Source organism: Manis pentadactyla, chromosome 5 (genome assembly GCF_030020395.1).
Source record: "Manis pentadactyla isolate mManPen7 chromosome 5, mManPen7.hap1, whole genome shotgun sequence".
Classification (NCBI taxonomy): Eukaryota; Metazoa; Chordata; class Mammalia; order Pholidota; family Manidae; genus Manis; species Manis pentadactyla.
The window spans coordinates 42,173,481-42,200,034 of record NC_080023.1 but is presented as its reverse complement, the minus strand read 5'-3'; the positions used below and the strand labels follow the sequence as shown (position 1 = coordinate 42,200,034).

The window sequence follows — 26,554 nt, the reverse complement described above, 5'->3', positions numbered from 1 at the left end:
GTGTAGTATTAACATGGCCTCCTAGCATTCACCTTCCAGTTGGTAACATGTTCTGGTGGCCTAACTTTCCCAATTTCCCTCATCCCTACCAGGGCAGGCCTTTTGTTTAAGGGAGGCAGTCTTTTTCAGGTGGAGCCATTCCACACAGTGAGACAATGTTCAATACAGTATTTCTGGAATTTTTGAGACTATCGTGGGAGAGCATCTAAATTTCTGGGCAAGAAGTCTGAGACATGGAGCATGTAGTTCTCTAGCCTCTGCTATACAGAAAGACCCACTGGAAGATGCTTAGAGATGTCAGAATAGCAACTCACTCTATCTGCCATGAGCTTCTTTGTTTTTATTCATAGCACTTTTCTTACATTCTAACGTTTACTTATATGTCTATTTGTTTATTATCTGTCTCCTCAGCTAGAATGTAAGAGCCATGAGGCAGGAGCACTGTGCTTGTTCATAGATACATCTCCTGAAACCACACGTAGTGCGTAGCAGGTACTTGGTAAATATGTGTTTGATTAATCTGGTCAGTGGAAGTGGCTTCCTGGAACTAGGAAGGGGTGTGAGGCTACCTCCCACTCCCACAGGAAAAATATGCCAGGATTTAGCAATGTTGTTCATGGGCTTGGAGAGAGGATCTCAGCACCCAGGCTATAAAACTGCAAGCCAGGGCCTGGGGGAAGTCAGGGGAGATTGCATGGGGAAGGTGACATCGGAGCCAGCATATCAAGGTACAGGAGACTTTACCAGGCACAGGATCCAGAGGGAGCTTTCAAATGAAGGGAGGAGCAAGCGTGAAGGTCCAGACTACCCTCTGTAGAGGACTGTGCTCATTCCTACCCCCTGTAGCCCCATGTGCTCCCTCCACCTCTTGAAACGCCCTTTCCTCCTCAATTTTCTATCAGCTTCTGTCGTCTCATCCTTAGTCTTTTATCCTATAATAAGAAGCTTCTTGCCCATTGCCTTAGGACGGATCACCCCATCTGAGCCCTCAGAGTTCAGAAGGCTTAGGGACACTAAGGGGTCCTTCTGCAATTTAAACTCCTAGGAGCAGAGTTTCATGTTTCCTATTATTTCAGCTGCATACCTCTTTCTAGCTGCAGTTAGAATCTCCAGGGGCCAAGAGCCCTCCCAAGTCATCTTTAACCTCCTACTTGGTGCCTTCACCCTTCCTTCCATAGTTTGGTTGTTCAATTGCCCAAAAACAGAGACTATAACGTTAACTTCCAAAGTAGGCTTTGTCTTTCTCCTTAGACCCCATGGGCCTGGATTGGGGTCTAACACCACCCTGACACATTTCCACCCAGGAGAACCATTTATTTCTTAATTTCCAAGTGGGAAGGATCACCTCTGAAGCTCAGCATTCAGATGTGCACTGCTGAGTATAACGAGGAGAGGCCTGAGCCATGTCCACTACCGGTTGTCAAGGGCCTCAGACCTGTTGCTGCCTCTTAAGTTTCCTTAAAGGCCTTCCTGCCTCTCCCGTTCCTGCTCATTCTGTCAGGTGACCGATCCGCACTGACTGAGTGACTGCTGCGTGTCAGCACTGCACAAAGTCTGGCAAATAGGACAGCCTTAGAGGAGCAGGGAAGACCCGTGAGCAAATGGGCCTCAGTAACCTCCTGAGGTGGGTGCCGGCCACCCCAGGAAGGCGTGTTCCCTGCCTGGGATTGAATTCCTGAGCCACCTGTGCTCGGGCTGCTGCACCAGCAGGGTGGGGCTGCCCCTCTTGACTCTCATAGGTGCTTCGAGGTCACCTTCCCTGGCCATGTGCTGCCACCATGGTGTGCACCTGGGAGACGCATATGACATGTTCTTACCAAATGTGTGCAAATCTGAGCAGGACACAAATTATGTTAATAACACTTCTTTATTTGGCCACCAGTTCTCATTTGCTTTCCTAGCTTTCCCTTTTCTGCTGCCTTTTCCCTTTCTTTTTTCCTTCCATGATTTCAAGTATACTCCTGAGCCCCACCCACCCTCACCGAACCGAATAGCTCTTGTTACACAGAGTCAAACTGCCACTTTATTCCTCTGTAGCCTACACTGCACACCAGCTCCCCAGGAGCAGGGGCCATACCTATCTTATTTACTCTGAGGATCCTACCGCAGGACCTGACCCACAGCAAGCACACAGGCTCTCCATGTTTGGGGAGTGACTGCTTGAATGCCCGGTCCACCACATGTTCCTGTGTGGCCAGTAGACTAATGTCGTTGCATATGCACAGCATAATCCCAAGATTCAGACAGACTTGAAATTGAAACTCACCTCTGTCACTTCCTAGGCATATAACTTTGGCTGTGTCCCCTTCCCTCTCTGAAATTCACTTTCCATGCCTGTAAAATGGAGGTAATACCTACTTTTAGTGTTACCAAGAGGATTAGGTGTGATAACATATAAATATCTAAGATATAATAATGGTCAATATTTTTTTCATTTCCCTTTTAGTTGGCTATATAGATTCTTCATTCATTTTCCTCTTTTACCCCCAAAATTTGGAGGGTTGCTATTTGTATCAGCTTGAGCTAAAAACAAACAATCCCAAAGTATCAGTGGCTTAGAAGAACAATGTTAGTTCCTTCCTTCTCTGAGCTTTGTGTCCACTTGAGGTCTGTGGGGGCTCTGCCAGAGAGCAGAGGCCGCCCACTGATACAGCCTTCCATGACCCCTGAGGCTGGAGGCCAAGGAAGTGGGCAGTCACATGCCGGCTTGTAACAGCTTCCACCCGGAAGCAGCATGTGTCACTGCCAAGCCTGTTTCACTGCCTGAAGTGAATCCCGTGGTCCCATCTCCCTCAGGAAAGTGTGATCCCACCACATGCCGGATGGAGGGTGACTGGGGTGTTTGGACACCAGTAACCACCCCAGCAATATGTCAGAAGAGTTGGCTTTAAAATACAACAAAATCTGAAGTTAATTTGACCTAGATTGAGAGTGAAAACTGCTGAGCAAATGAGTAAAATCACGAAGATCTTGATGGCAACTATATAGCAGGGGAAAATGACAGCACCCACCTCATAGGATAGTTCTGAGGAGTAAATGAATTAATATATGTAAAATACTTAGAGTAGTACTTGGCACATAGTAGGTGCTCAGGGAATGTTAACCATTATCCATCATTTTTTTGGCATGAAGTAAGTTTGATGTGGGCAGAAATTTTGGGTTTGTTTGCTGTTGTGTCCCATCCTTAGAACAGAGCCACATTTCAGGCCCTCAGTAAATATTTATTGAGAGAATCAGTGAATGGGCTCCATCTTCATGAAATGTAAAAGCCAGCCTAAGCCTTGAGTCCTTGCTTGGAATGATCAGAGAATTTCCTTCTCTTAAAGCTACCTTGACCAGCCTTGAACTTTCAGGCCAGAACCAGCCCCTGGCCTCACTGACTGAGGGCTTTCATTTCCCCGTGGCTTGCCAACTCACACCCCAGCACATTCCGGCAGCAGTGACAATCTTGAGCCCTGCTGACATCCCGTCTTTGTACCCTCAGCTGCCGACTCTGGCATTAGTCATGAGCCTCTCACGGCAGAGGCTGGTCCTGATAAAGCTGTGCTAATGTGCCAGCTTCCTTCTTCGGCAGTTTGGACGGCTGTCATATTATTTAATGTGCTCCTTTGACCCCCTGAGTTTCCTTGTATTCTTACTGTCAGGAGGGGGTGAGGAGACATGGAAAATGTTTGGACATGTGAAATTCAAAGCTTGTGTTCTCTCTACGCAACGTCAGCAGCCCCTTCCAGACTGCCTGCTTCTCTCCCAGGACACACATTCCTCCAAAATCCACTCACCGGCACAAGGAAGGTAGCTGGGCTTCTGTATGTACCATCCTTTCCGACCTTCTTCATTCGGTGTGTGCTCTCTCCTCTCTCCCCTTCTGCCGCAGACTCCACACCAGGCCCCACCTGATCTGGCTCCGCCTGCCTCTTTGGCCTTTCCTTTCTCTGACTTCCTCTGCTTCCCTTTGCCTCTTGCTACTCTGCTCCAGCCACTTAGTCTCCTTCTTCTCCAAAACCCACTAAGTACACTCCTGCCTCAGGGCCTTTGTATTTGCTGCTTCTGCTTCTGGAACGCTCTTTCCCAGGCACCCACAGTGCTGGCCTACTCGCTTTAGAAGGTCTCTGCCAAAATTCCACCTCCTCCAAGAAGCCCTTTTTGACCATGTTGGAAATAGCTCCTACCGCCATTTTTCTTCTGAGCACTGATCTCTAATGACACTGTATGATTTGTTTACTTGTATATTTACTTAGATATTGTTTGTTTCCCCTCACTGGAGTGTAGGCTCCATGAGAGCAGAAGTTGTATCTCTGGTGTCTAGCAAGTAGTTAGCACTCTAAATATTTACTGACTGGAAGGGAGGAAGAAGAGAAGGGAGGAGTGAGGAAGGAAGGAGGAAGGGACAGAAAAAATACAAAAAGGAAATAAATGTATATGTACGTATAAATGTTGATAAAGTACTTTAAGAGAAACGAAAGTCAACCTACTTTAGATGGGGTATCAGAAAAGGCCTCTTGGAGACCACATTTAAGCTGAGACCTAATATATGATAAAGGCCAGCACAGGTAGAGGGCAGAGAACACGCAAAGACTGTGAGGTCTGCTAGGGAGCACTACCTGAGTGGCTGGAACCCCACTGGGCAAGTGGGAAGGGGAGGCAGAGGCCTGATCACAGTATGCAGCAAGGCGGCAGCCTTAATGAGGCTACTCTGGATCAAAGGTCCGAGTGAAGGCCAAGTTCGGGGGTTGGGTGGTCATGAAGACCTGGGAAAGCAGAACCATATTGCAAGGAAGGCACCTATGTCTGTGGGCTCCTGAGGCTATGAGGCTCTTTCCCTTTTAAAGGAGTTGCTTATTCACTAAACAAGCCTTCCTCAAACCATTGTAGCTTCCATTCTGTCATCTGAAAAGTAAAGCATAACCACACCTAGTTCACAGGGTCGTCATCAGCACCTGAGGGCCACCTCATTACCATCAGCCGCCTCTAAATGTCCCCATGCAGTGTTCCGCACAGGCCAGGCGCCATGGTGGGTGGGGAGCAGGAGGAGAGCACCCTGCCTCTGAATAAGGAATGGGCTTCTTTTGAAAAGATACGTGCTCCTGATGTGGCCTAAGAGGAATGTCAATAGCACACCTAGGAGCACACACAGTCTCCTGCAGGGCATTCTGAGGGCACCAGCATGCCCCTGGAGCCTCCAGAGGGATCCGCGGGGTGCTGATGAACATTTCCTGTTCTCAGTTATGCGTTTTCTAATGCATGTTGAAATAAGTAAATATTAGCACATCAGATCAGCTTACACAGAACTAATAAATAAATAGTTGATTTTAAGTTAACTTACAAGAAAAGACTGAGTGAAGAACAGAACAGTCATTGAAGGGGCAGCAGGGAAGGTGGTAGAGAACCTGCTGAAGTTCAGGAAGCATGCATCTTGCAGACACAGTGTCTGTGAGCTGAAGAAAGCAGGGAGCTGGGTGGTTTTGAGCCAATTTCTAGAGTCAGACTTTGAAGAACAGAGCCTGAGGGGCCAGCCTGGCATGGGAGGCCAGGCTGCAGCATTCACCAGGGTCTGGGGAGAGAGCTGAGTGGGTACTGGCAGGAGTCAGAAAAGCAGACAGACCTGACAGTGCTGAGAGGAAAAAGGAGGTCTCGTAGTGTCTCGCACTAAGGTGCACATCGACAGAGGTGTGAGTCAGGGCTGCGGCTCACCTGTACACAAGGAAGAAGAATGTACCAGACCCCACATTTATTTCATGGTGGAGACAGTCCTTTTCTGTCAGGTTTTCTTCCCCAGTAGAAATGAAGACTCTGCTCTTGAGTGCATTCGGAGATAAGGAAACCTTCAGAGAGACAAGGGTGAAAAATGAAGTTGAGTATGTGATTTCTGCCATGCATGGCAGGGTGAAGGGTGTACAAGGGGGTGGGTTTAGGTGGGTGGAACTGTGGCCCCAGTAACAGTCACTTGGGGAAAGTCAGTCCAGGTAGCCAGGACTATTGCACCACTGCCCAGGGCCAGCCTTCCTCCCTGCCAGCCAAAGGAAGTGGTACTTCAGGCAGCCAAGGAAAAGAAAATGATGTGTATTGCTTTCAGAATTGGCAATCTTCATTGTTTTGCTAATTTAAAATTTAAATCATATGCTTATTTTAAAAATCAAAATAATACAGAAGTACATAAAGTAGAAAGTAGAAGTGTCCCATAATTCCTTAGATAACAGGCTTAGCAAGTAATTGTTTCATTCTACAACTGTTTATTGAGCACCTACCACAGGCCAGGCCCAAACACTATTTCAGGAGGTTCAAACACATCAATAATTAAAACAAAGATCTTTGTTCTCATTGGGCTTACACTCTAGAGCTATACTGTCCAATACAGTAGCCACTAGCCACATGTGGCAATTAAATTAATTTAATGCAATTTAAAAGTTGTGATTCCCCACTAGCCACATTTCAAGTGCTCAATAGCCAGTGTAGAACATCTCCATTATCACAGAAAGTTCTGTTGGACAACGATGTTCTAGAGGAATAATGACTGTCAACAGCTTGTAATATATTATTCCAGACTTGTATAAACACATACATATATGTGTGTGTATTATATATGTGTGTGTATATACCTGTGTGTGTGAATATATATATACTGTATGTATGTATGTATACATGTGTAGACATATCAATATGTGACAGCATATATACTCTATACCACATGTAGTATACCCACTGTTCAGCATCCTGTTCTTGTCACTTAACAATCTACCATGCTTATCTTCTTCTATCAGTAATAGATCTAACACATCAGTTTTTATCCTCATATTAATGGATGCTTAATTCCAGTGTTTCACTATTATAAACAATATAACTCTGACCACTCTTGGAACTTATATCCTTGTACATTTCTCTAACCCTCTCTTAACATAAATTCTGGGAAGTAGACTGGGACAGTCCATGCAGCCTGCTGAGCACACACTGAGCTCAGTGCGTGCTAGCGTGACAGCCAGAGGGAGGTGTGCAGAGGTCCCTACAGCGGCCCACCACCAGGGGCTTCCTGCCCAGATCAGGCCCTCAGGGTTTTTACCACCAACAAACCAGAGTGTCTGCCTCTGGAAATGTAACACCCTGAAGCCACAGCCCACAGTTCTCCACAGGGTTTTATTTTTGTTTTTGCTTCTTTCAGAAGACTTACACATTTTGGATCTAGCCACACATTACATTTAGTGACTGGTCTGGGTGCCTGGCTCTGTATGAGGTGCCAGACCCCTTGCAGTTCTGAGAATTGTCTTATTTCATGAGTTCACAATGAAACCTTTGTGCTAACATGAGTGCTCATTAAACCTGGTGCTGTGCTATCTGCAGTATTTTCACCGAAGGGAGGCAAGCGTTTGGTGCAGAAATGAAGGCTGTTGTGGGCTGGAGTGTGACAGGAGAACCCAAATGTTACCAAACTGGACAATCTGGGCTGATTGCTGTTCTTTCCCCAGTGAAGTCTCAAAAGAAATTCTAACCATTTTGGAGTTTTTATTTCTAAACTAACTCTCAACTTCCTCGCCCTTTGAGAGAAATAAGTCAAGACCTTGCTCTGCTTGTAGCCGTAGCATCTGCCTTCAGACGGCACAGCCAGCCAGGGCTCACAGTTCTTCAGGCCCTTCCCAGACCCGTCCCTCCTGGGGAAAGAATCCCCACTCGAGCCCAAACCCCTCCCTCATCACCCTCTGTGACACGAAGTGGACATAGAGTAACTGTGAAAACAGCTGTAGGCTCAAGAATGACCCTCCCCAAAGCAGGAAAGCCTAGAAAACCTAAGGCTTTGTGATGATTCATCTTTGTGGACAGAGTTGAAGTTGCCCTGTAGACATGCAGTCCATCTTATTAGCTACCTCATCAGGGCTGCAGATGGGTGAGAGTCTCTGCAGCAGCCCAAGACTGGATTGGAGTTGGGGCAGGTAAAAAGCACCAAAAGGCCCAGACGGGGGCTGCTCCACCCAAGCCGGCAGCCTGGCTCCCTCCTCCCTGGGTCATGTGACTGCTCTCCCCGCCTCCCTGGCCCCAACTCCAGCTTAATTATGGCCTGAGCCCTGAGCTGCTGGAGGCAGGCATCTGCCAGTAAGCCTTCCTGAGTTCCCTGCATTTCTTTCTGGGGTACACTCTCAAGATTCTTGCCTCAAAGAGAGATGACAGAATGTGGTGTTTGTACCCTCTCCTCCGTTCCACGGGCCCATTGTCAATCCTCTCTGAACTTTGTCCCATCTCTGAATCAGGCATGGCTAAGTCACACACTCATCCACACTGCCTGCAAAAGAAACTACAGGAAAGTGATAGATAAGGGGCTTCATTTAGCAGGAGCTTAAATTTCAGGCCTAGCGACGCCATCTCGGTGCACTGGGATTTACAACAGGTGCAGTGGAACCTTAGACAGAGGCAGACAGATTCCCGTGTATGTTGGAGGAGGGGAGAGGGGATGGTCACATTTGATCTGTCTGCTACTGGAAGAAAAATAAACTCCATTTGCTCTTGTATTCTTTTAAGAAACAAAAGAGATGAAAGAAACTTTAGGCTAATCTCAACAGTTGTTTATTCTTCCCTTTCTCTCAAATAGATCAAAAAAATGATCTCATATTATTAATCACAGAGCCTTCCCTCAAAATATAAATAAAAAGACATCACTGTCCCTCCATATTTACAAATCTCATCATAACAAGCTCAGTGAGGCTAGAATTCAAGAAGCATAATGGAAAGAAAAGATTGTTAGCTTTTAAAAAAAAACTCCCCTAAATGACAGAAAAAAGAGGAGGCAAGGGAGAACCAGATAGTAATTTAAAAAGCTTCTAAAGGGCCTCCAATTTCATTCTTTTCTATAAATAGACAATTAGCTGTAGCATAGGTTTGTGTAATTAGCAGACAAGCCAAACCCTGAGTGATTTATTCACTGTAACTCGGATAAGAGAGCATTTTCCAGTGACACATCAGAACCAGAAATGATATTGTAGTATTCCCACACTCTGAATATTATTGGCATTTCTGAAATAAAGTACAACCTTATCTCTTAAAAATTCTTCCTGGGCAATGGACTTGTGGTATTATTTTTGAAACCAGTAACAAGACTGGACCTGAGCTAAGATGCAGAAAGAAGCAGAAATGGTGCACTGTGGTGTGGTCCTTCACAGCTTCCTTCCTGCAGAAAGCCTTCCAAGTGGCCTTCTGAGGGGAGCTCTGGCCTCTGCTGCAGCTGCACGTGTCTCTGCTCCAGAGCTGTGGGTGGAGGCTAACAACGTACAAGGCTGCGGGAGGTGGTGGGGGGGGTGGGCACGCCAGGCACAGGTGAGGGGCAGGGGGGATCAGCCTGCAATAAGTCTTGGAAGGACCATCCATGCAGGAGCATCTGGGCTTCCAGTTCCCTCTCTGAAATGCCAGACAGGCTCATTGGTTCTGTAACGACCCACTGGGGGAATACTATTCCCTGATAAAATTGGATGACGATAATCTTTCACAATTCAAAGAAAAATCAAGTAAGCTGATCAAAACTTCCCCACAAGTTTATACCCATTCTGTTGTTTCTTTTTTGCTGCTTTTGCTCTTGAAGTACCCCCTCAAAAATCAAACAAGAAGCAAGCAAAAACTGCCAGCTGTGCTTGACTCATGGGCGTACTTGGTGCATGTGACACAGCCTTGTTTTCTCCTAGTTCAGAAAATGGGATCAACTGCAGTAGCTTGTCACAGTGTTTAAAGGTGCAGCACGGTTGCCAGGGGCTCTGCCTCCTGACAGCTCCTGAAAACAACCAGACGCAGATGATCTCTCAAGTCCAGAAAACCATTTCGAGCTATTCAGAACTACCAAAGATGTCAACACACTTTAAAAGGGGACTTGCCATATAAATGGCAAGTTTGTAATTCAACAGAATAAAGATGATCAATGTGCTCAGAAGTACCCATAGTAGGGCACCCCAGGTTCGGGAGCCTGTCTGTGCTTGCCATCAGGGACCTGGGGGCTGCCCTCCCTGGGATGGGAGGGTTTGGAGCATGAGCTCTAACAAGTGCCTGCATGAGCATTTCCCCCACTTGTTGCATTCTCGGAAAAGGGACCCAAAGTCCAAATGTCATGAGAGAGTTGATTTTCCTATGGGGACAGCCCCATAATAGGAGATTATGTACTTCCTGGGAAATTAATGCTGACCTTTTTAAAGAAATAGCCTCGAACATGGTATTTCAATTACTCTGAGTGCTGGGCTTCAGGATGTCTTTGTCTAAGGTGATTTGGCCTGATTGAATAGGATAATAATGTAAAAACACACGCAACTGTATTATTTAATATGATACAGTTTCGCAACAGGTTTACAAAGGCCTTGATGCCTCCTTTATTTAACCACATAAAGTCTTAAGATAACCTTAGGTAGTTATCTACTTGGTAGTTAGGACAATCAGAAAAGCTACTGCAGAGAGATTTTTCAGAGGCTCCTTAGGGGAAGTGTTTTGAAATAGTTGGAGCTGTTTCCCTCCTTCTGCCATGACCCAGGATTGGCTGTTCTGGTGCCTCCTTGGCACTGCCCAAAGCAGCGTGGATGTTCAGGAGCCAGGGGCTGCTGGTCCCACTGCCTGCATCTGGCTTTCTGGGCCTCGCTGGCAACTCGGTCTTGTTCCCTGCCATTAAAATGCAAGCTCCAAAGTACGTTCCAGACTATTTTCTTTCCTTCAGGCTTCCCCACCATATTTTCTCACAAAAAAACTCAGAGCTTGGGCTAGAATTCTGGGCAGTTGCATTCTCTCCTGAGTGTACAAGTCTTTCCACATCCACCACACATCCAAACCTGCCTAATAATAATAGATTTGGGTTGTCATTTCTTCCTTTATTCAGCTGTTTTGAAAAACAGAATTTGCTGGAGACTTGAAAAGCAGTGTGACTGGTTTTCATTTTGTTACATTTTTTTAAGATGGTACCTGATACACTTAAAAGATTATATGATATGTATGTTGTAAAGCATATTTATATAATAAACACCCATGAACCTACCACCTTACCCCAAAGGATTGCTCACCCACATACCCCAACCCTCAGAAGTAACCACTATTCTACGGTTTGTATTTATCATTCTCTTTCTTTGTAAAACCATTTTATGATATCGTTTGTATACCTAAATCATGTAAAGTTTAGTTTTGCTTGTTAACCAGAATTTACGCGGCCATTTGAGGTTGCTCTTCTAAAGTAGCCTTTTTGGGAGTTGATCCACTTAAGCATGTGGGCTGCAATTCCTCAAAACCATCTGGGTGCTCTTTGTTTGAAATTTCCTGCAGAGAGTTTATCAGCTTCTCAAGAATCAGTGCTTTACAGCACATTTGGTCTGATTCAGCTCTTTCTCCTATCCCCTCTCTGTTTTCCCCATTCACTTATTTAAGAAATATTTAGTGGGTACCTTCTGTGAGTCAGGCACTGTGCCAGAGATCAGGGGTCAACCAAGGAACGAATGCCCCTACTCCCACTGGAGCTTTTCGACACCCGACCCCTTTCCTCCTTTGTCATTTGAACAGTAACGATAGGCCACAGGCCAGGAGCTTCCAGGACACTGGGCAGGATTCAGTGAACCAAGGGGCTGTGGGATCAGTGTGGACGGGGAGCCCAAGGGGAGACATATGGAGGCATTGAAGAAAGTGCTCAGCCTTTGTGGGTCTGTCTCTGGCCCTTTGTGGCCTCACCTGGGTATTTTTTACTCCAGTTTTCTTTGTTAGGCCAGCTTCACTCACACACTCATCCAAGCATATTTATGTTATTACTTCCACACCTGCCTAAGAGCCCTGCCATGTGGTGTGGATCAAGGACTCTACAGTGGAAGAGGAAATCAGCCTGCAAGACGTAAAGCCTGACAACCCAGATAATGATTATTTTATATTAAAGGAATTTAAAAGTCACACTAGGTCATTAAACATTAGATGATGACACAGGTACAACTGCCTACATAGTATAAATACGGAAAACCTCAGGAATATGTATACAAATGTTTTTTTCATTTATATATCTATAATACATAATATAAATATGATGAATATAAATATGTATAATTCTTGTGTTCTCATCCAGCTTCCCCATGACCCATTCACCAGAGCAGCTGACATTCTGCAATCCCTGCGTTTGGTAGAATGACTGAGACCAAACTCTGCCCCCAGCTTATCCAGCCATATACTTGACATGCTTTGTGATTGATCTGTTTAAATGCATGTGTGGGTATGTGCACAGGAAGGCCTTAGATGAGGACAACTTCAGCTCCATTCCAGACAAAGGCCTTGGACAACGCATTGTTTTTGAGATGCTGTATTTTCCTTAATGCCTAAGGAATCTCAGGCAATCTCCATGTGCCTGGGCACATCTGATCTTCCTAGCTGAGGTGTAATGATTCCTAAAAGTCAGTTATGTTTGTTCCCACACCTGCTTATCCAAGTTGTATTTGTTATTGAGTTGCAAACTTTTAATGTTCTCACATACTGATGAAATAGGAATTCAAAAAGAAAATTGTTTCAGTTAAAACCAAATTGAATGCTTCTGAAAAACTCAGTAAAGATGAGCACTAGGTGTGAACAAGATATTCGTAAAAGATAAAAGGGGAAAAAAGTTAAAATCTGGAAGAATTCTCTCAGATTTTGCTATCGGTGTCATAGACTTCTTGTTCTACTTTAAGTGGACTAAAATTGGAAATTTTACATGGAACATAATGTTTTTTTTTTAAAGACAGAACTCTAATCAGCAAACAATACTCAAAGAAGAGACTTTGGCCTTTCCACAAAAGATTAGTGAATAAATGAATATTTATGCTTTAATTTTAAACAAATTATTTATATATGGATGTATATGCACACCTGCACACATATATGTGTATGTGATGGGTATATGTGTATGAGAGAAATTAATTTTTCATGATCCCTGTCTTCAAATGACATTCAATCACGTGTTATCCAAGGCAAGTTTGGAAAATCAGGCTCCTACCACAGTTTTATTTATGCGCTAACCAGAATTGCCCTACTGAGCAGTGGCTATACAGGCAACCTCCCTAAAAGATATCAGATCTGGTGCCATTTGCTAAGGTGCATTTGGTTTTTTATTTTATTTTATTTTGTTTTCATTTACCAAACGTGTATTGAGAGCCATGAGAAAAGACTCCATTTTTAAAACAATGGTTTGAAAAGAGAGAAAAGGCCATGTCAGACTGCTGGATGGATGAGGGAGGTCATGACCTCACAGTGCTCTGCCCTTTCTGGCGAGTCACACTGCCAGGCTGACCTTTCCTCTAACCCCAGGAGCCTGTGGAGGTGGCCCCCTGCTGCCAGGCGGGTGCTGAGAGGCCAGAAGGCACAGGCGCAAACAAGGAAGTGGGCCTGATGTCCTCAACCTCTGGGACAGAGAAGGATGAGAAGGCCAGCCATGGATAACTTCAGTCCAGATGAGAAAAGGACATCCTCACCAAACTCAAAGGACATTCTTTGACCCCACCCCTTCCCAGGCAGATGTCTCTTTGAAACTATGAGGAGAATATCACTACATAGGGAGACATTTCAAATCACCTTCCAGCCATGCCCCCCAGCCTGTCCAGCCATATTAAGACATGCTTTATGCTTGATCTGTTTGAATGCACGTGTGTGTGTGTGTGTGTGTGTGTGTGTGTGTGTGTGTGTGTGTGTGTGTTGGAAGGCCTTAGAGAGGGCTGCTTCAGCTCCAGTGTGTGTGTGTGATGAAGGCCTTGGACACAGCAGCCTTCTTACACAAGATGCTTCATTTTCCTTAATAAATACATAAGAAAGAAACCCAAATGTGTGGAAACCAGGTTCCTTTGAAAAGGTTCCCTGAGAGCCAGAAAGATTGAAGCCTGCTCCACTGAGAGACCCAGGCGGAAGAGAGGCGCTAGGCAGGCCGGAGCGAGGGGCACAGCTTCATTTCAGCCTTCCCAAGAGGGTTGTTAAACTGTTCAGCATTCTCTCCATTTTAACTTTGTTGTTGCTGGGAATGTGGGTCCCTGCAGTGCACAGAGCCATGGAAACCACTCTTCTCACTGTGCTGAGTAAAGGGACTTCAGTAAGTGGAGACGGGTGAGAGGGGACAAAGGGGGCACAGGCCTGGGCATGGAGCCCTATCTTGGTGCTCCAAGGAGTAACTGGACCCATGCCTGAGAGATCCCCAAGGCCTCCAGAGAAAGACATTGCAGGGGCATGAGTCATCCCACATTTTAGAAGAACACAGGGGTACCCTAGGGGATTGGGGCCCCCCTTATCTAGCAGTGGGCAACTGAAATACACAGATTTTGCTTGGCCAAAGGCTAGGATCAGCTTCTGGTTTATTATCTGTTTAACTAAGTGGATTAAATGAGAATTGACTGGAATTGGCTTAGAGTTTCCTTACAAAACACTGTTATCTTATAAGCTGGTTTAATGGAACAGGCTGTCAGGAGCTTAACTAGCAAGAACTGACTACAGCACCTTACAGAGCAGAGACCCAAAGGAGGGTGTGCAGCCCAATCTGGGGTCCCCACACCTTGTGACTTTGGCCACAAAAGGTGGGCCTAGGGTATGACTGCAAACCACACTATTAGTGTCTACCCCCAGGGGCAGGACCAGGTCTTCCCAAGAAGAAAGGCATTTGCAGCTCACTCCATGTTAAAAGCATTTCTTCAATAATAAGACTGAATTTTATTGATTATGTATATGGTCTTAGCACATATGAAAGGCAGCAGAATGGAAGCGTTAATGTGACTATCTTTGGAGTTTGACTGCAAGAGTCTGAATCTAGCTTTGCTGCTTACTAGTTGAATGACCTTGTGTTGCATAACCTCTCTGTGGCTCAGTTTCCCCATTTGCAAAATGTGAGGACAACAGTCCCACCCTCACTGGGTTTCTGTGGAGATTCCATAAGCTAACATGTATAGACGTCTTAGCATAGGGTTTGGCATAAGTGACTATATCAGCGAGCATTCAGTGATGATAGCTGTCACTATTGTCACGGAAAAGAATTCATCCCATTTCATTGCTCTTGCACCCACATCTCCTTTAATATTAATTGCAGCACAAACTTGGGGTGAGCTGCATTCACAGAGGATATTCTGAGGGGTGGGAGGAGGTGTACATGGAGGAGCTCAGGTCTGTGACTAGAGGGACATTTTGAACCCACACTTTGCCGGGATTGTGACATGATCCACATTTCTAAAGTGTGTGTTGGTGTGTATGTATCTTTCATTATAGGGTTTGGGTAGATGAATGTAAATCCTGCTTTTGGTGGAGATTATGTAATTATGGAAAATGCTCAGAGACTAATAAAACTAATAAAACTCCCCCTTCAACCTGGCATCCACAAACCATGTACCTGGTAGGACACCTGGTTTGAGGGTAACAACCACACTGAAGTGAGTCTGTGGTTGGACAGAAGGTCCCCTGTGCCGTTGGTTTGGTCAATGGAGATAACTGACTATTTTTCAGGAAAGTTTCACTTTATTTTTTTATTTTCCTTCCAACAATATCTTGAACAATCTTATTTTTCTGTTGGGCTCATTTGAGTTCAGTTTACTAGTAATTGGTAAACATTGCTGTCGCACAACCTACTTCCCAGTCAACCTCTTTTGCAATCGCAGAGCCTTTGCTTAATTAATTCCAGTGTCATTTCCACAATTTCCATGTACAATCTATAATTTTTCAGTGATCTATAATCCAGTGGATGATTCTATTCCACTCCCCTAATGGATGAACATCATATTCCTCACTTTCCAAAGAACTGAAATAGGTGAGAAATTGGATGAATATTTGTGTTTTATAGACAATGAGTTACTTTATGATGTTGTAGCCTGTTAGCTGAATTATATTTTAGAGGAATTGAAACACTATGCATGTGTTAGAACTAGTCATGTCCTCTTCTTGTCTTCATGCTGTTTTTAATTTGAGAGAGTAATACATAAGGTACAGCTCCTTGATATAATTTCTCATATTTTAAATGGCTCACCTGAGAGTTTAAGGAAAGAAGCCCATGAATGAGTGTGAAGCCATAACCTTCCAGGGTTTCTTCTGGTTGATTATTGGCTAAAGGACAAGCTGATGCATCCCAGCTAGAGCTCCAAAGCCAACAGTAAGTGTGGTGTGATGTCAGTAAGTGCTCTGTATGTGTGGGTCTCAACTTTTCTTGGTTGTGAACCTCTTTTAGAATCAGGAGGATGTTCTGGATATGCTCCTCAGAAAGTGACACATTTTCTCCTTTCCACAAAGCTGGGCATAGAATTCTGGGGAATTCACATCAACTCCCAGAATTCCCTCCATTGGTTCCCTCTCCCCGTACAGTTCACTGAACATGAGGAGATTTCTACTCACTGCACTTGACCACACTTTAATTTTTTAATGGCAATGAGTTGGACAGTTCTGGAAACCAGGGGCTAAAGACTGGTCAGAGGATTTTTATAATAAAATAAGAAATATCCACATTGGCCTTTGCCCCTAGTTCCTGGCATACAGCTCTCAAAACCCATGGAGCCTCTGAAATGGTGAGAGTGTCTTGTATGCTGAGGGATGACTGAGAGCCGGGGCTCCTAGACGGCTTTAGGATGGTGGCTTGGTTGGCAGAAAAAGCAAGGCATGTCGAGAGGGTTGGAGCTTTCAGCCCCCAGCCATAACCTCCAGGGAGGGGACAGGGGCTAGAAGTTGAGTTAAACACCAATGGCCAATGATTAATCAATCATACGTATGTAATGAGAGCTCCATAAAAATCCCTACACAGCAGGGTTCAGAGACCTTCTGGGTTGTTGAAAACATGACGGTGCGGGAAAGTAGGGTGCCTGGAGAGGGCATGGAAGCTCCGTGCTCCTTTCCCCGCACCTTGCCCTACACACCTCTTCCGTGTGATTTTGCCTGAGTTGTAGCCCTTGTAGTAAACTTGTAATAGCAAATAAAGTGCTTTCCTGTGATATATGAGTCATTCTAGCAAATTTTTTAACTTGAGGAAGGGGTCATTCGATCCCTCGAATGATAGCTAATCAGGAGTGCAAGTGGTACCCTGACACTTGCACCTGGTGTCTGAAGTAGGGATAATCTTGTCGGACTGAGCCCTTGAACTGTAGGGTCTGCATTAACTCTGCATAGTTAGTGTCAGAATTGAATCGTAGGACTCTCAGTTGGTATCTGGAGAGTTTGAGAATCAGTTGGTGTGGGGAAAGAAAATCCCACCCATTTGGTGTTGGAAGTGTTGTGAGCAAAAGCAGTTCAGAATGGTGCTCTCCCTTGAAGAGTTATTACACACAGTGTCCCTCAGGAACTGAGAACACGGGCTCACCTACCCTCTGCCCTTCACCGGGCCTGCTGCGGTTGGGTTCCTTGGTATGTTCACATGTACTTTACATACACTCCACTTTAGTTTAAGCTTATTTGGATCTACCTCTACTCCCTAAAAACAATTTCTCTATCAAAATCAACAAGTGTCCCCTAACTTCACACCCACAAGGATAGCTACAAGCCAAGAAGATAGATCATAATGAGAATTGTTGAGGATACAGAGAAATCACAACCCTCTTATACTGCTGGTGAGAATGTAAAATGTCCCTTTGGAAAACAGCCTGGCAATTCCTCAAAAAGTTAAACACACAGTTACCATACAATGCAGCAATTCTACTCCTAGATATAGACTCAGGAGAAATGAAAATGTATGTCTACACAAAAATTTGTATATGTGTAACTAGCAGCATTATTCATAATAATAAAAATGTGGGAATAATCCAAATGTTCATCAACTGATGAATGGATATGTAAAATGTGATATGTCCACCTTATGAGTATTAATCAGCTATAAAAAGAAAAGAAGTATTGGTACATGCTACAATTTGGATGACCCTGAAAACATTATGCTAAGTGAAAGAAGCCACTCATGAAAGGACATATATTCTATGATTCCACAAATATGAATTGTTCAGAACAGGAAAATCCACAGAGACAGAGAACAGGTTAGTGGTGCCAGGGACTGGGGGTTGGGGAATGGGAGCAACAGTTAATGGGTTTGGAGTTTGTTGTTGAAGTAATAAAAATGTTCTAAAATGAACTGTGGTGGTGACTGTACAACTGTGTACATATACTAAAATGGAATTGAACACTTTAAATAGGTTAATTGTATGGTATATGAGTTATGTTTCAATAAAGCCATTCCAAAAAGAGAATACAGGTTCCGGATCCAGGCTGCCTATGTTTAACTCACAGTGGAAGCTCTGGTTGCCTGAGTCAAGGATTTGGGTGCAAATACTGTTATTTGGGAAGATATCCCAGGAAGCATTGCCAGAAAGTAGGGAAGTGAGTCAGGGAAGGAAGGAGAGCCAATAAAGGGGGCACTGATGAGTGAGTTGGGGGAAACTGGGGGTCAGTCCTGCTACGGCCCTTTGGAAAGTCTATAGGGGCCACAGTTCAGAATGTCTAATGGACAGAAAGCTGGGCTGTTCCCTGAGTGCTGACTTCCCAGCCCTCCCAGCCTGCCCCCACAAAGGCCAAGCATGTTTCCTACAACCAGAGGGGACCAGAGACAGAGAGAGACAAACAGAGAGATAGATGCAGGTACTTGAGATAGAAAGCAGAGTATACAAGAACTGTTTCCCAAACTACAGATGACATCCAGGTTGACTGAGTGAATATAGTCAGAAAATTGATAATGTCCATTGAGTGTTACTTAACCTCTCAGCAGCTTGGTTCCCTCATGCTTAAAATGGGAAAATTATAGCTCCTATTTCATAAGGGTGGTGTAAAAATAAGCCAGTCAAAAAAAAATACTCATCTTGAGTTCTTTTTTTTTTTTAAACTTCTGACTTATCCACTATCATTTCTCTTATGAATGAGCTTCTAACAACATAGAGGGTAAATTCATCTATTGTAAGTTTCAAAAAGAAATAGAATCAGTGCAAAGAATAGTCTTCTTATTAGGCCCACTTTGTGTTTTATCAGTTTTGAATGGCTGCTTTTTGAGATACACCATATTCCTTGTTAGCACATTAGACAGATGCCCATCCCAGCAAACTCTGTTATTGGAGTGACTCTGTAATCTTTCTCATTCTTGCTGCTCTATTTTATGGAAACTTTTGGTAGGATTCAAGGGAGAGGGGTTCATCATAGCACTCTTTTGTATTTTCCTTAGAATCTCCTCATATTTTCCCAAAGCTGTGGTCTAAGGACAGCAGACCCTGGGAAGCTTTGCTGTGAAACTTCTGCAGTCTAGGGATTGAAGCCAGTGGCTGCGATCCCAGGCAATTCTGAGTTCTACTTCCGTCAAAGGCATTTATACTCAATATGTTTCATTGCTCATAGATGATTGAAACAGTTGGTGAACAGCCAGGGGAAAATAGGGTTTTAAAAAAACGGTGTTACATCAAGCTCAAGCTGTCATGATTAAAACTTAATTTAAAGATGTGTTCACCCAAGAAAGTATCTCTGGTTTGTTTCAGGCTGTGACTCTTCAATTAACTTGACATTTCACAAATCCAAAATTGCCGTGGATGAACTCTTTACTTCACTTTGGGATATTGCTGGAGCTCGGAATCTCATGAAACAGTTTAAGTCTGTATATGTTCCTGGAAATCATACCCATCAGGCAAGTACATATGTTTTAAAGTAACCATCTAATCTGTGTTTTATTTTTAGGATTCAGAGACTGCAAGAAAAGTTTCCATTTTACCCTCTCTAAAATAAGGTATTTCTTCTAGATGAACTGCAAGTCCCCTTTCAGGTCAGAGTTCATTAACTCTGCACCTGAAAGCCTCTTGATCCATTTGTACTGCAGGCTTGGTACAGTGAGGTGAGCGCTGGATTGGGGGTCAGCCGCTGCTTTAAGCTGTCACAGACCTGTTCCGTAACCTTAAGCAAGTTCCTTTCCCTTTTAGGCCCCAGTTACTACAGGTGCCTGATGAGGGGCTGGTTTAGATGATTCCCAAGTTTCTGGATCTAAGCAATCCGTAAACATTTTGAACAATTAGAATAATTAAATTACCTAACAATACAGCAAGGAAAAAAGAAGTTTGTAACATTTGTTACTTAAAATTCCCTCACCTCTTCCTAAGGAGAATAGGGAAACCTTAGAAGGAAATTTTCACCAGTGAGTAGGAAGATGAGATGGGAATCCAAGATTTAATGGGTAGTTGCTCTGTAAAAATTCAGCAGGGGAGGAGCCCTAGAAAGACTCAAAGGGAAGCTTACGGAATGAAGGAAGGCTGGAGCTCTTGAAGCTGGACGTTCTCTATTGGACAAGGATAGAGACAGAACTAAGGTTCCTGGTGGCCCAAACAAGCTCTCAAGGAAGAACACATGGTTCTGATGGAAAAGAACATTAGGTTTTGCTGTGGAGTATGTGGAGTGTGGAGAAGGCATCTTCTCCCCTCAATGCCCCATGACATTTTCAGTAAAATTCATTCTATTTGCAAAGACTTTTTAGAGAGTAGAACATGCTGTCAGTGGCAACTTTGATGTAGTGAAGGGTTCAACTTCAGGGTGCTGACACCTTAAGGTGGGTGTGTAGGCAATAGCTGAGATTAACTGCTATGTTGTAGCAGAATCCAGATTCTTCCTCCCAAATGTTCATGTAGTGGCTGGTAATTGACAAGTACTCCTGCATTTGGTTTTTCCTTTGATCATCAGGACCACCAAGCCAGAGAGGTGTTATTATCCCAAGATCCAGGAAGACTGCAGGCACATGCCACAGGCACACGGGTAGCTAGGACCACATACCAGGTCTTTGCCACCAACACAAAACCTCCTCCCCTGATGTACCACAGGTCTCATGGAGGCTCTAAAAATAGTGATTGATGGTGCTGATAGGCATCTGACCCTAAAAACTGGCACTCAACTTAGTTCCCATCCTTTATTCCTTAATTCCCATCCTTTGTTCAATGATCTGAGAACACCTGTGCCATAAAATACAGATGAAATCACTGAGTTAATCAATTGCATGTAATCTTGTCATTTAAAAGATCACCAATCCCAAATATGGCGGTATGGACTAATTTTAGAAGACATGATAGAACTGGTGATATATGAAGAAACTTAGACCAAAGAATGGCAAGAAACAAGTGGCTGCTACAGCTGGCAAAGGAAAAATAAACCGCTTAGTTAATAACGTCTTTTCATCACGGTGACTAATTTGGCCAACTTCACATAAACATGTATTAGCTATAAATCGTAGGCCTGATAAAGACAATGATAAATTTCCTAGATTTTATCTCCCTGCTGCCAACACTGTCATTTCTCCAAGTCTCAGAACCCTGTCCTGCAACCATGGTCTTTGGAAAATGAACTTTCCTTTGTTGCATATGCTGCCCTTATAGTTAGTCAATAACACCCACACATTCACCAAAAATCCTAAAGGCCAGTGAGTAGGAAGTGAGGCAAGGCAGGGAGTATGTGTATATCCTGAGCTGATTAAATAAATTATGATACAGATACATAGTGAAATGCTGTGCAAACATTAAAATGAAGGGAACAGATCTAAATGTGATTAGCAGGGACTGTATTTGAATTCTTGTCTCAGCCTCTGCTTCTTGGGGAATCCAAACTAAAACAGAGGTTCACAATCTATTAGGTGAAGAAAACACATGTTGTAGATCACTTTGTAGAGCAATATTCTATTTTTGTCAAAAAAAGAATAAAATTGAAAAAGTATATGGGTATGCATATTTAATAAGTCTTTAAAAATTAAGGAAAAATTTATAATGGTTACTTTGTGAGGGAAGGGTAGGACTGGATGAATAAGAAGGAACTCTGATTTCTCACTCCATATTTACATATTATAGAGAAAGTTATTGATGGGACTATGGGTAATTTTTAACTTTGGATTTTTCAATATTTTTTAACTTGAAGAAGTTTTCAATCACACATGAAAGCCACATAAGGACAGGGATTTTGATCTGATTTGTTAACTGCCATATCCTCAGTGCCTGTAGTAGTATCTTGGATATAGTGGATGTTTAACAAATATTTTCTGGTGCATCTTGAATGTAATACATAAATCTTTATCATATTTTGGAGGATTTGTTAGGACACAAACTGTAATTAGAAAAGGACAAACATCTGGATTAGAATCAGAGTCCAGCTGTGTCTGTTTGTGAAGATAGTCCTTGGCTGAGCAACTTTCTGCCCATCCCTTCTCCAATTTGGTCCTCAGCTCTGTGGCTCCAGGAAAAATTTGTGCTTTCTATTTAGCTCCTTGCTGTTTTTACATAGAATCCAGTTGAGATCTCCTGAGCTCCCTGGGACTCCTGGGAGAGCACTAGACCTGGTCTGGCCCTGGGTTCCTGGTTGAGCTCTGATGAGGTCTCGGGGCTCTCTGCCCTGGATCTTAGCCCCTCCCAGCCCCAGCCTCCCTCCAAGGGTGCCTCTCTGCTGCTCTGATGTACCCTAGCTGGCTCTCAGAACCACTCCTGTTTCCCTGGCTAGCAGTAGAGGCACCTCTTATGTACTTCATCCTCTAGCCCTCTAAGGAAGTGTGTTAGTTGCAGCCCAGATGCATTCTCATAGTTTAAAGGAGAATATGATTTGATACAAGGAATTAAGTACATATAAAATCCCTGGAAGAGCTGGGACCTGGACAGGACTTCAGAAATGGGACCCAGACTGGGTCTCCAGAAACAAGCCCAGAATATCAGCACACACATAGCCCTCCAGGGGAACCAGTACCTCTGCCACAGGCATGAGAGTGGGGATGGTGGGGATCATGTGGCTGCCACTGAAGCTCTTGACTTGAAAAGCACACTACCAGAGCTGGAGACAGCATCTGTGTCTGCTCACCAGGGTATCTGGGGAGCCCATCTCAGTCTTGCCACCTGGTGGGAGGGTGGGTAGGCAAGTGGTTGGATGGATGGATGGATGAATGGATCCTGGACTGTGAGTTTAATCACAATGTGGCATTTCTTATGTTCTTAATTCCCCCCTAATGAAAGGAAGGTTAGCATGGAGGTTAGCAGCATTTGGGTTCAGCTCTGCCCCCTGTTAACCGTGTGACCTTAGGCCAATTACTTCACCTCTCTGTGCCTATTCCTCATCTGTCAGAAAGAGGTAATAATAGAGGCCCCTCGTTGAGATGCTCTGAAGGTTAGGTGAGTTAATACATATGCATAGCTCTTCGGACAGGAGTTGACACATAGCATTACGTAAGCATTTGCTATGACAGTTGTAGTAAAGACAGAATGGGCCTTCTCTTCGTCCACTTTTGTAGCATTTCATCTTTTCCTTTGCTAGGATATGGGCTGCAGAGAAAGAGAGTCACCCTCAAGCTGCCTGTCCTGTCAGCTGCTGTGTATGGTGTGAGTTTATTGCTGACACCCATTTGTTTGGAAAGGTTGTTTGTTTATAGACTCTGTAAACCGGAAGCCTAAGCCCCCAAATTTGCTCGTGCAGCAAGTTTCTTGCTTTCATTTCTTACTGCAAAGGTTCCAGTTTAATGAGAGTCTTACCCTCCTTCCTAAATGCCACAGGGCTTGATGTGCTGCTGTCCCTCCACTGCAGCATCAGGAGGGGATCAGGCAGATGTCTCAGGGCAGGAAGCTGCAGGGCCCATGCAGATGGAGTATCCAACGGCTCCTGCGTGACTTGCTTTGGCAGAAGTCGGCCAGCGCTGTGCTGTGCTGGAGAAAACTTCCCACAGATGTGTACTGTCTTTTGTCCCTCTGGTATGTTGAATGAAAGCATTTAGAACCAGCAGGGCCCAGGGAGGCTTGATTCATCTTGTGCCTGGTGAAATATGGCTTTCTGAACAGTCTGCAGGCCCGGCCTCTTTGTTAATAATCCCCAGCCTGAGCACAGGCTGTTCTTTTCCAAGTGCTTTAAGCTTGGTTCCTACCTCGCCTCAGACATGCTAACATCATTCCTGAAACAACCAACATGAGACAGGACTAAACTTGGGGCCAGGAAACCTGCTCTGCCTGGAGCCCACCCCTAACCGCCTGTGTGAGTGCAAGCACATTAGTCAGGGGCTTTGGGCTTTCAGTTCCTCCTATGGAAGCTGAAGGGACTATAGTCAAAATTTTAAGAAGTAATCTGCTTCTGGTTTGAAGGAGGGATGGATGAATGGATAGATAGATGAACAGACAGACAAATGAACTACTTCTTAATCTCTAGAGCAAACCATTTCCTTTAAAGAAGATGAAAGGAGGAAAAAATCAGTCATAGGAAAGCAATAATTAGTCAAATTTTTAGTCAAAACATGAGCTGTTTTGAACAGATGTTTTTCTGTACAGTCTTAGATTGAACCAAAATGAATAACATCTCTACAAGCCTAGTTTTCCTGAGAAGTTGTTGTTTAGAGCCAGCTTTGCAGGAAAGGGAGAGGCATCTTCCGTGGCAGGAGTGAGAGCCCCTTGCTGTGCCCACCCCAACCAGCAGAGCCAAGGTCCGCAGGGCCGATGGGTGGAGGTGTGTTGGTGGCAATTCTGGTTTCCTTGGAAATTGGTATCCTAGGCCATCTTTAAGGTGCACCGACTTCAAGAAGATGTTGGCATTAGACTGGTTTCTTAAAATCATCTCTGTCGTGTGGATATCAGAAACTGCTGCTACCCTCAATAGTTTTCTTCAGGAGCAAGAATCAGGTAGATAATCAGAACTGTCTTCTGGACTTGCTCACTCACTCTCTCTACTATAAAAGAGTAGCCAGAGACATAGACACAAATATCTTAGTTTTCATATTTTAATTAAATATGGTATTTTAAAATTTTAACCATAATTAAATATGGTTCTGAAAGAGACACTGACCATTTAAGAAAAAAAAGAATTTCTGGTATCAATTCAATTTTCTCGAAACTTCAACTATGTCATGAGGGGTAACACTCATCAGAGGTCTCATTGGGCTGCACCAAACCTTCAGGCTAGCCCCACAGTCTCTCAGAGAGGGCCACATTATGATTTTCATGGCCCTAGGCTCTTTTGCCTTCATGGTCTCCTTCCTTCATAAAAATAAAAACTATTAAAAATTCCATCGCACAATTGCATTGGTGTAGAGACAGATATATCAATATTATATATCAAAACATTATCTGACCTAAGAATACATTTTTTTGTTTTGTTTTAAAATAAGTTTATACATTTTCATGGGTCCCTAAAAGTTTGGGCCCCGGACACTGTGTGTACAGTGCATAAAGGGAAACTTGGCTCTGTGATCATAGCCCCACTGCCCCGTCTGCCCAGGGCTGCAGCATAGCTGGCCATCGGGAACAGCAGGCATGTTTCTTCTCTGGAATAAAATTCTTATAACCATCCATGAAGCAGTCCACCCAGCTATCAAGGAACTATCTCAGTTTGGTCCTGAGGTGACAGGTCACAAGTAAGGGAACTGGACTCCAATGAGGGGAGGGATGGGGGCAGGAGTTCCCTGGCTTAAAACCTCATCTCCTATAGCAGCCAGTTTCCCTGGAACAATTCCACAGGCATAGCTTCCAGCCTTCCTCCCAGGAACATGCCCAGTTATACAGGAGTCATCATACTCAGAGAAGCCCAAACTCTGGCTTTCTATCCAGTATTTATAGAACTTCCAGTCTAATGCAGTTTACTAAGTGGGGGTCATTTTTATCACAAGCAATCTTGCCTGGCTACAGTTTGACATTCTTCCCTTATCAGGTTTCCAAGGAAACAGAGCTAGAAAGTTAACCAAAGGTCAAATTCTTACGCAGAAGTAGAAAAGGGCTTAATAATCCTTTGCCTACAACATGCAAGTTGCTAGCTGTTAAGGAAATAATTATACTAAAGTTTCAATCCAGACTGTACAGCGTGACTTCACAGTGGCAGACAATGCTGTGTGTTCCCTAAACTCCATGTCCTTTTCCTCTGGGCACAGTTCAACTATATTTTCCAGATGCCCTTGCAGGTAAGTGCAAGTTTGTGACTAATTCTGGCCTATGAACTAAGGGTAGAAGTGATACAGATCACTTGCAGGCTAAGCCCATAACAACTCTCTGAAAACTCCATACTCTTCTCTTTCATCATCTGCTGATGAGATGCAAAGGTTCAGTGTGGGATTCCAGTGCCCTAGGGAAGGGTGGACCCACTCAATCGCAAGAACCTGGATGTCTGAATGATCATGTATGGCACAGACGACCTACTGCCGACACACACTGGATGTGGTATAAGTTAGAAATACATGATCCACAGGAAAAGGAAAGAACGAACTTGTCTGTGTACTGAATTCCTCTCCTGCTCCCATCTCCTCCCCCGCCCCACCCTAAGGTGAACAGATAGAGGATGTTTGATTAGGACAATTACATTAAATTACTGTGGTTAAGTCTCTTAACGATGAGACAACCTACATGACTAATGTCCCCTCTGGCCTTTTCTAACATGTGAGGAAAACTTTGGCCAGGTACCAGGGGAGGCCTCCCTATCGCCACCTTCTACGTGGTCCTTTGATGAAAAGTGGGTAGCTTCTGGCTGAATAGAAAATTCCAAGACAATCAGAGGTTGCCCATCTAAGAAGCCACTGCCAAAGCAGTTCATCCCAGTCAGATTCAGTGACATGATTCGGGCACAAAACAATCCAAACTAGTGGCTGATTGTTTGGAAAAACTAAGTGCGTTTGCTAAGAAGTCAAGCGGCAAATACTGTTTTGTACCTCAGAAAGTCTTTCCCA

General features: G+C 44.1%; 1 protein-coding gene across 1 annotated transcript in view; it reads left to right on the top strand.

Moving 5' to 3' along the window:
• SCFD2 (sec1 family domain containing 2) overlaps positions 1-26,554 on the top strand; it is a 455,587-nt gene that overhangs the window by 389,393 nt on the left and 39,640 nt on the right. Inside the window, exon 6 of the mRNA XM_057502226.1 lies at positions 19,398-19,543. Within this exon, the coding sequence (XP_057358209.1) occupies positions 19,398-19,543 (146 nt within the window). The remainder of the gene's footprint in view (positions 1-19,397; positions 19,544-26,554) is intronic.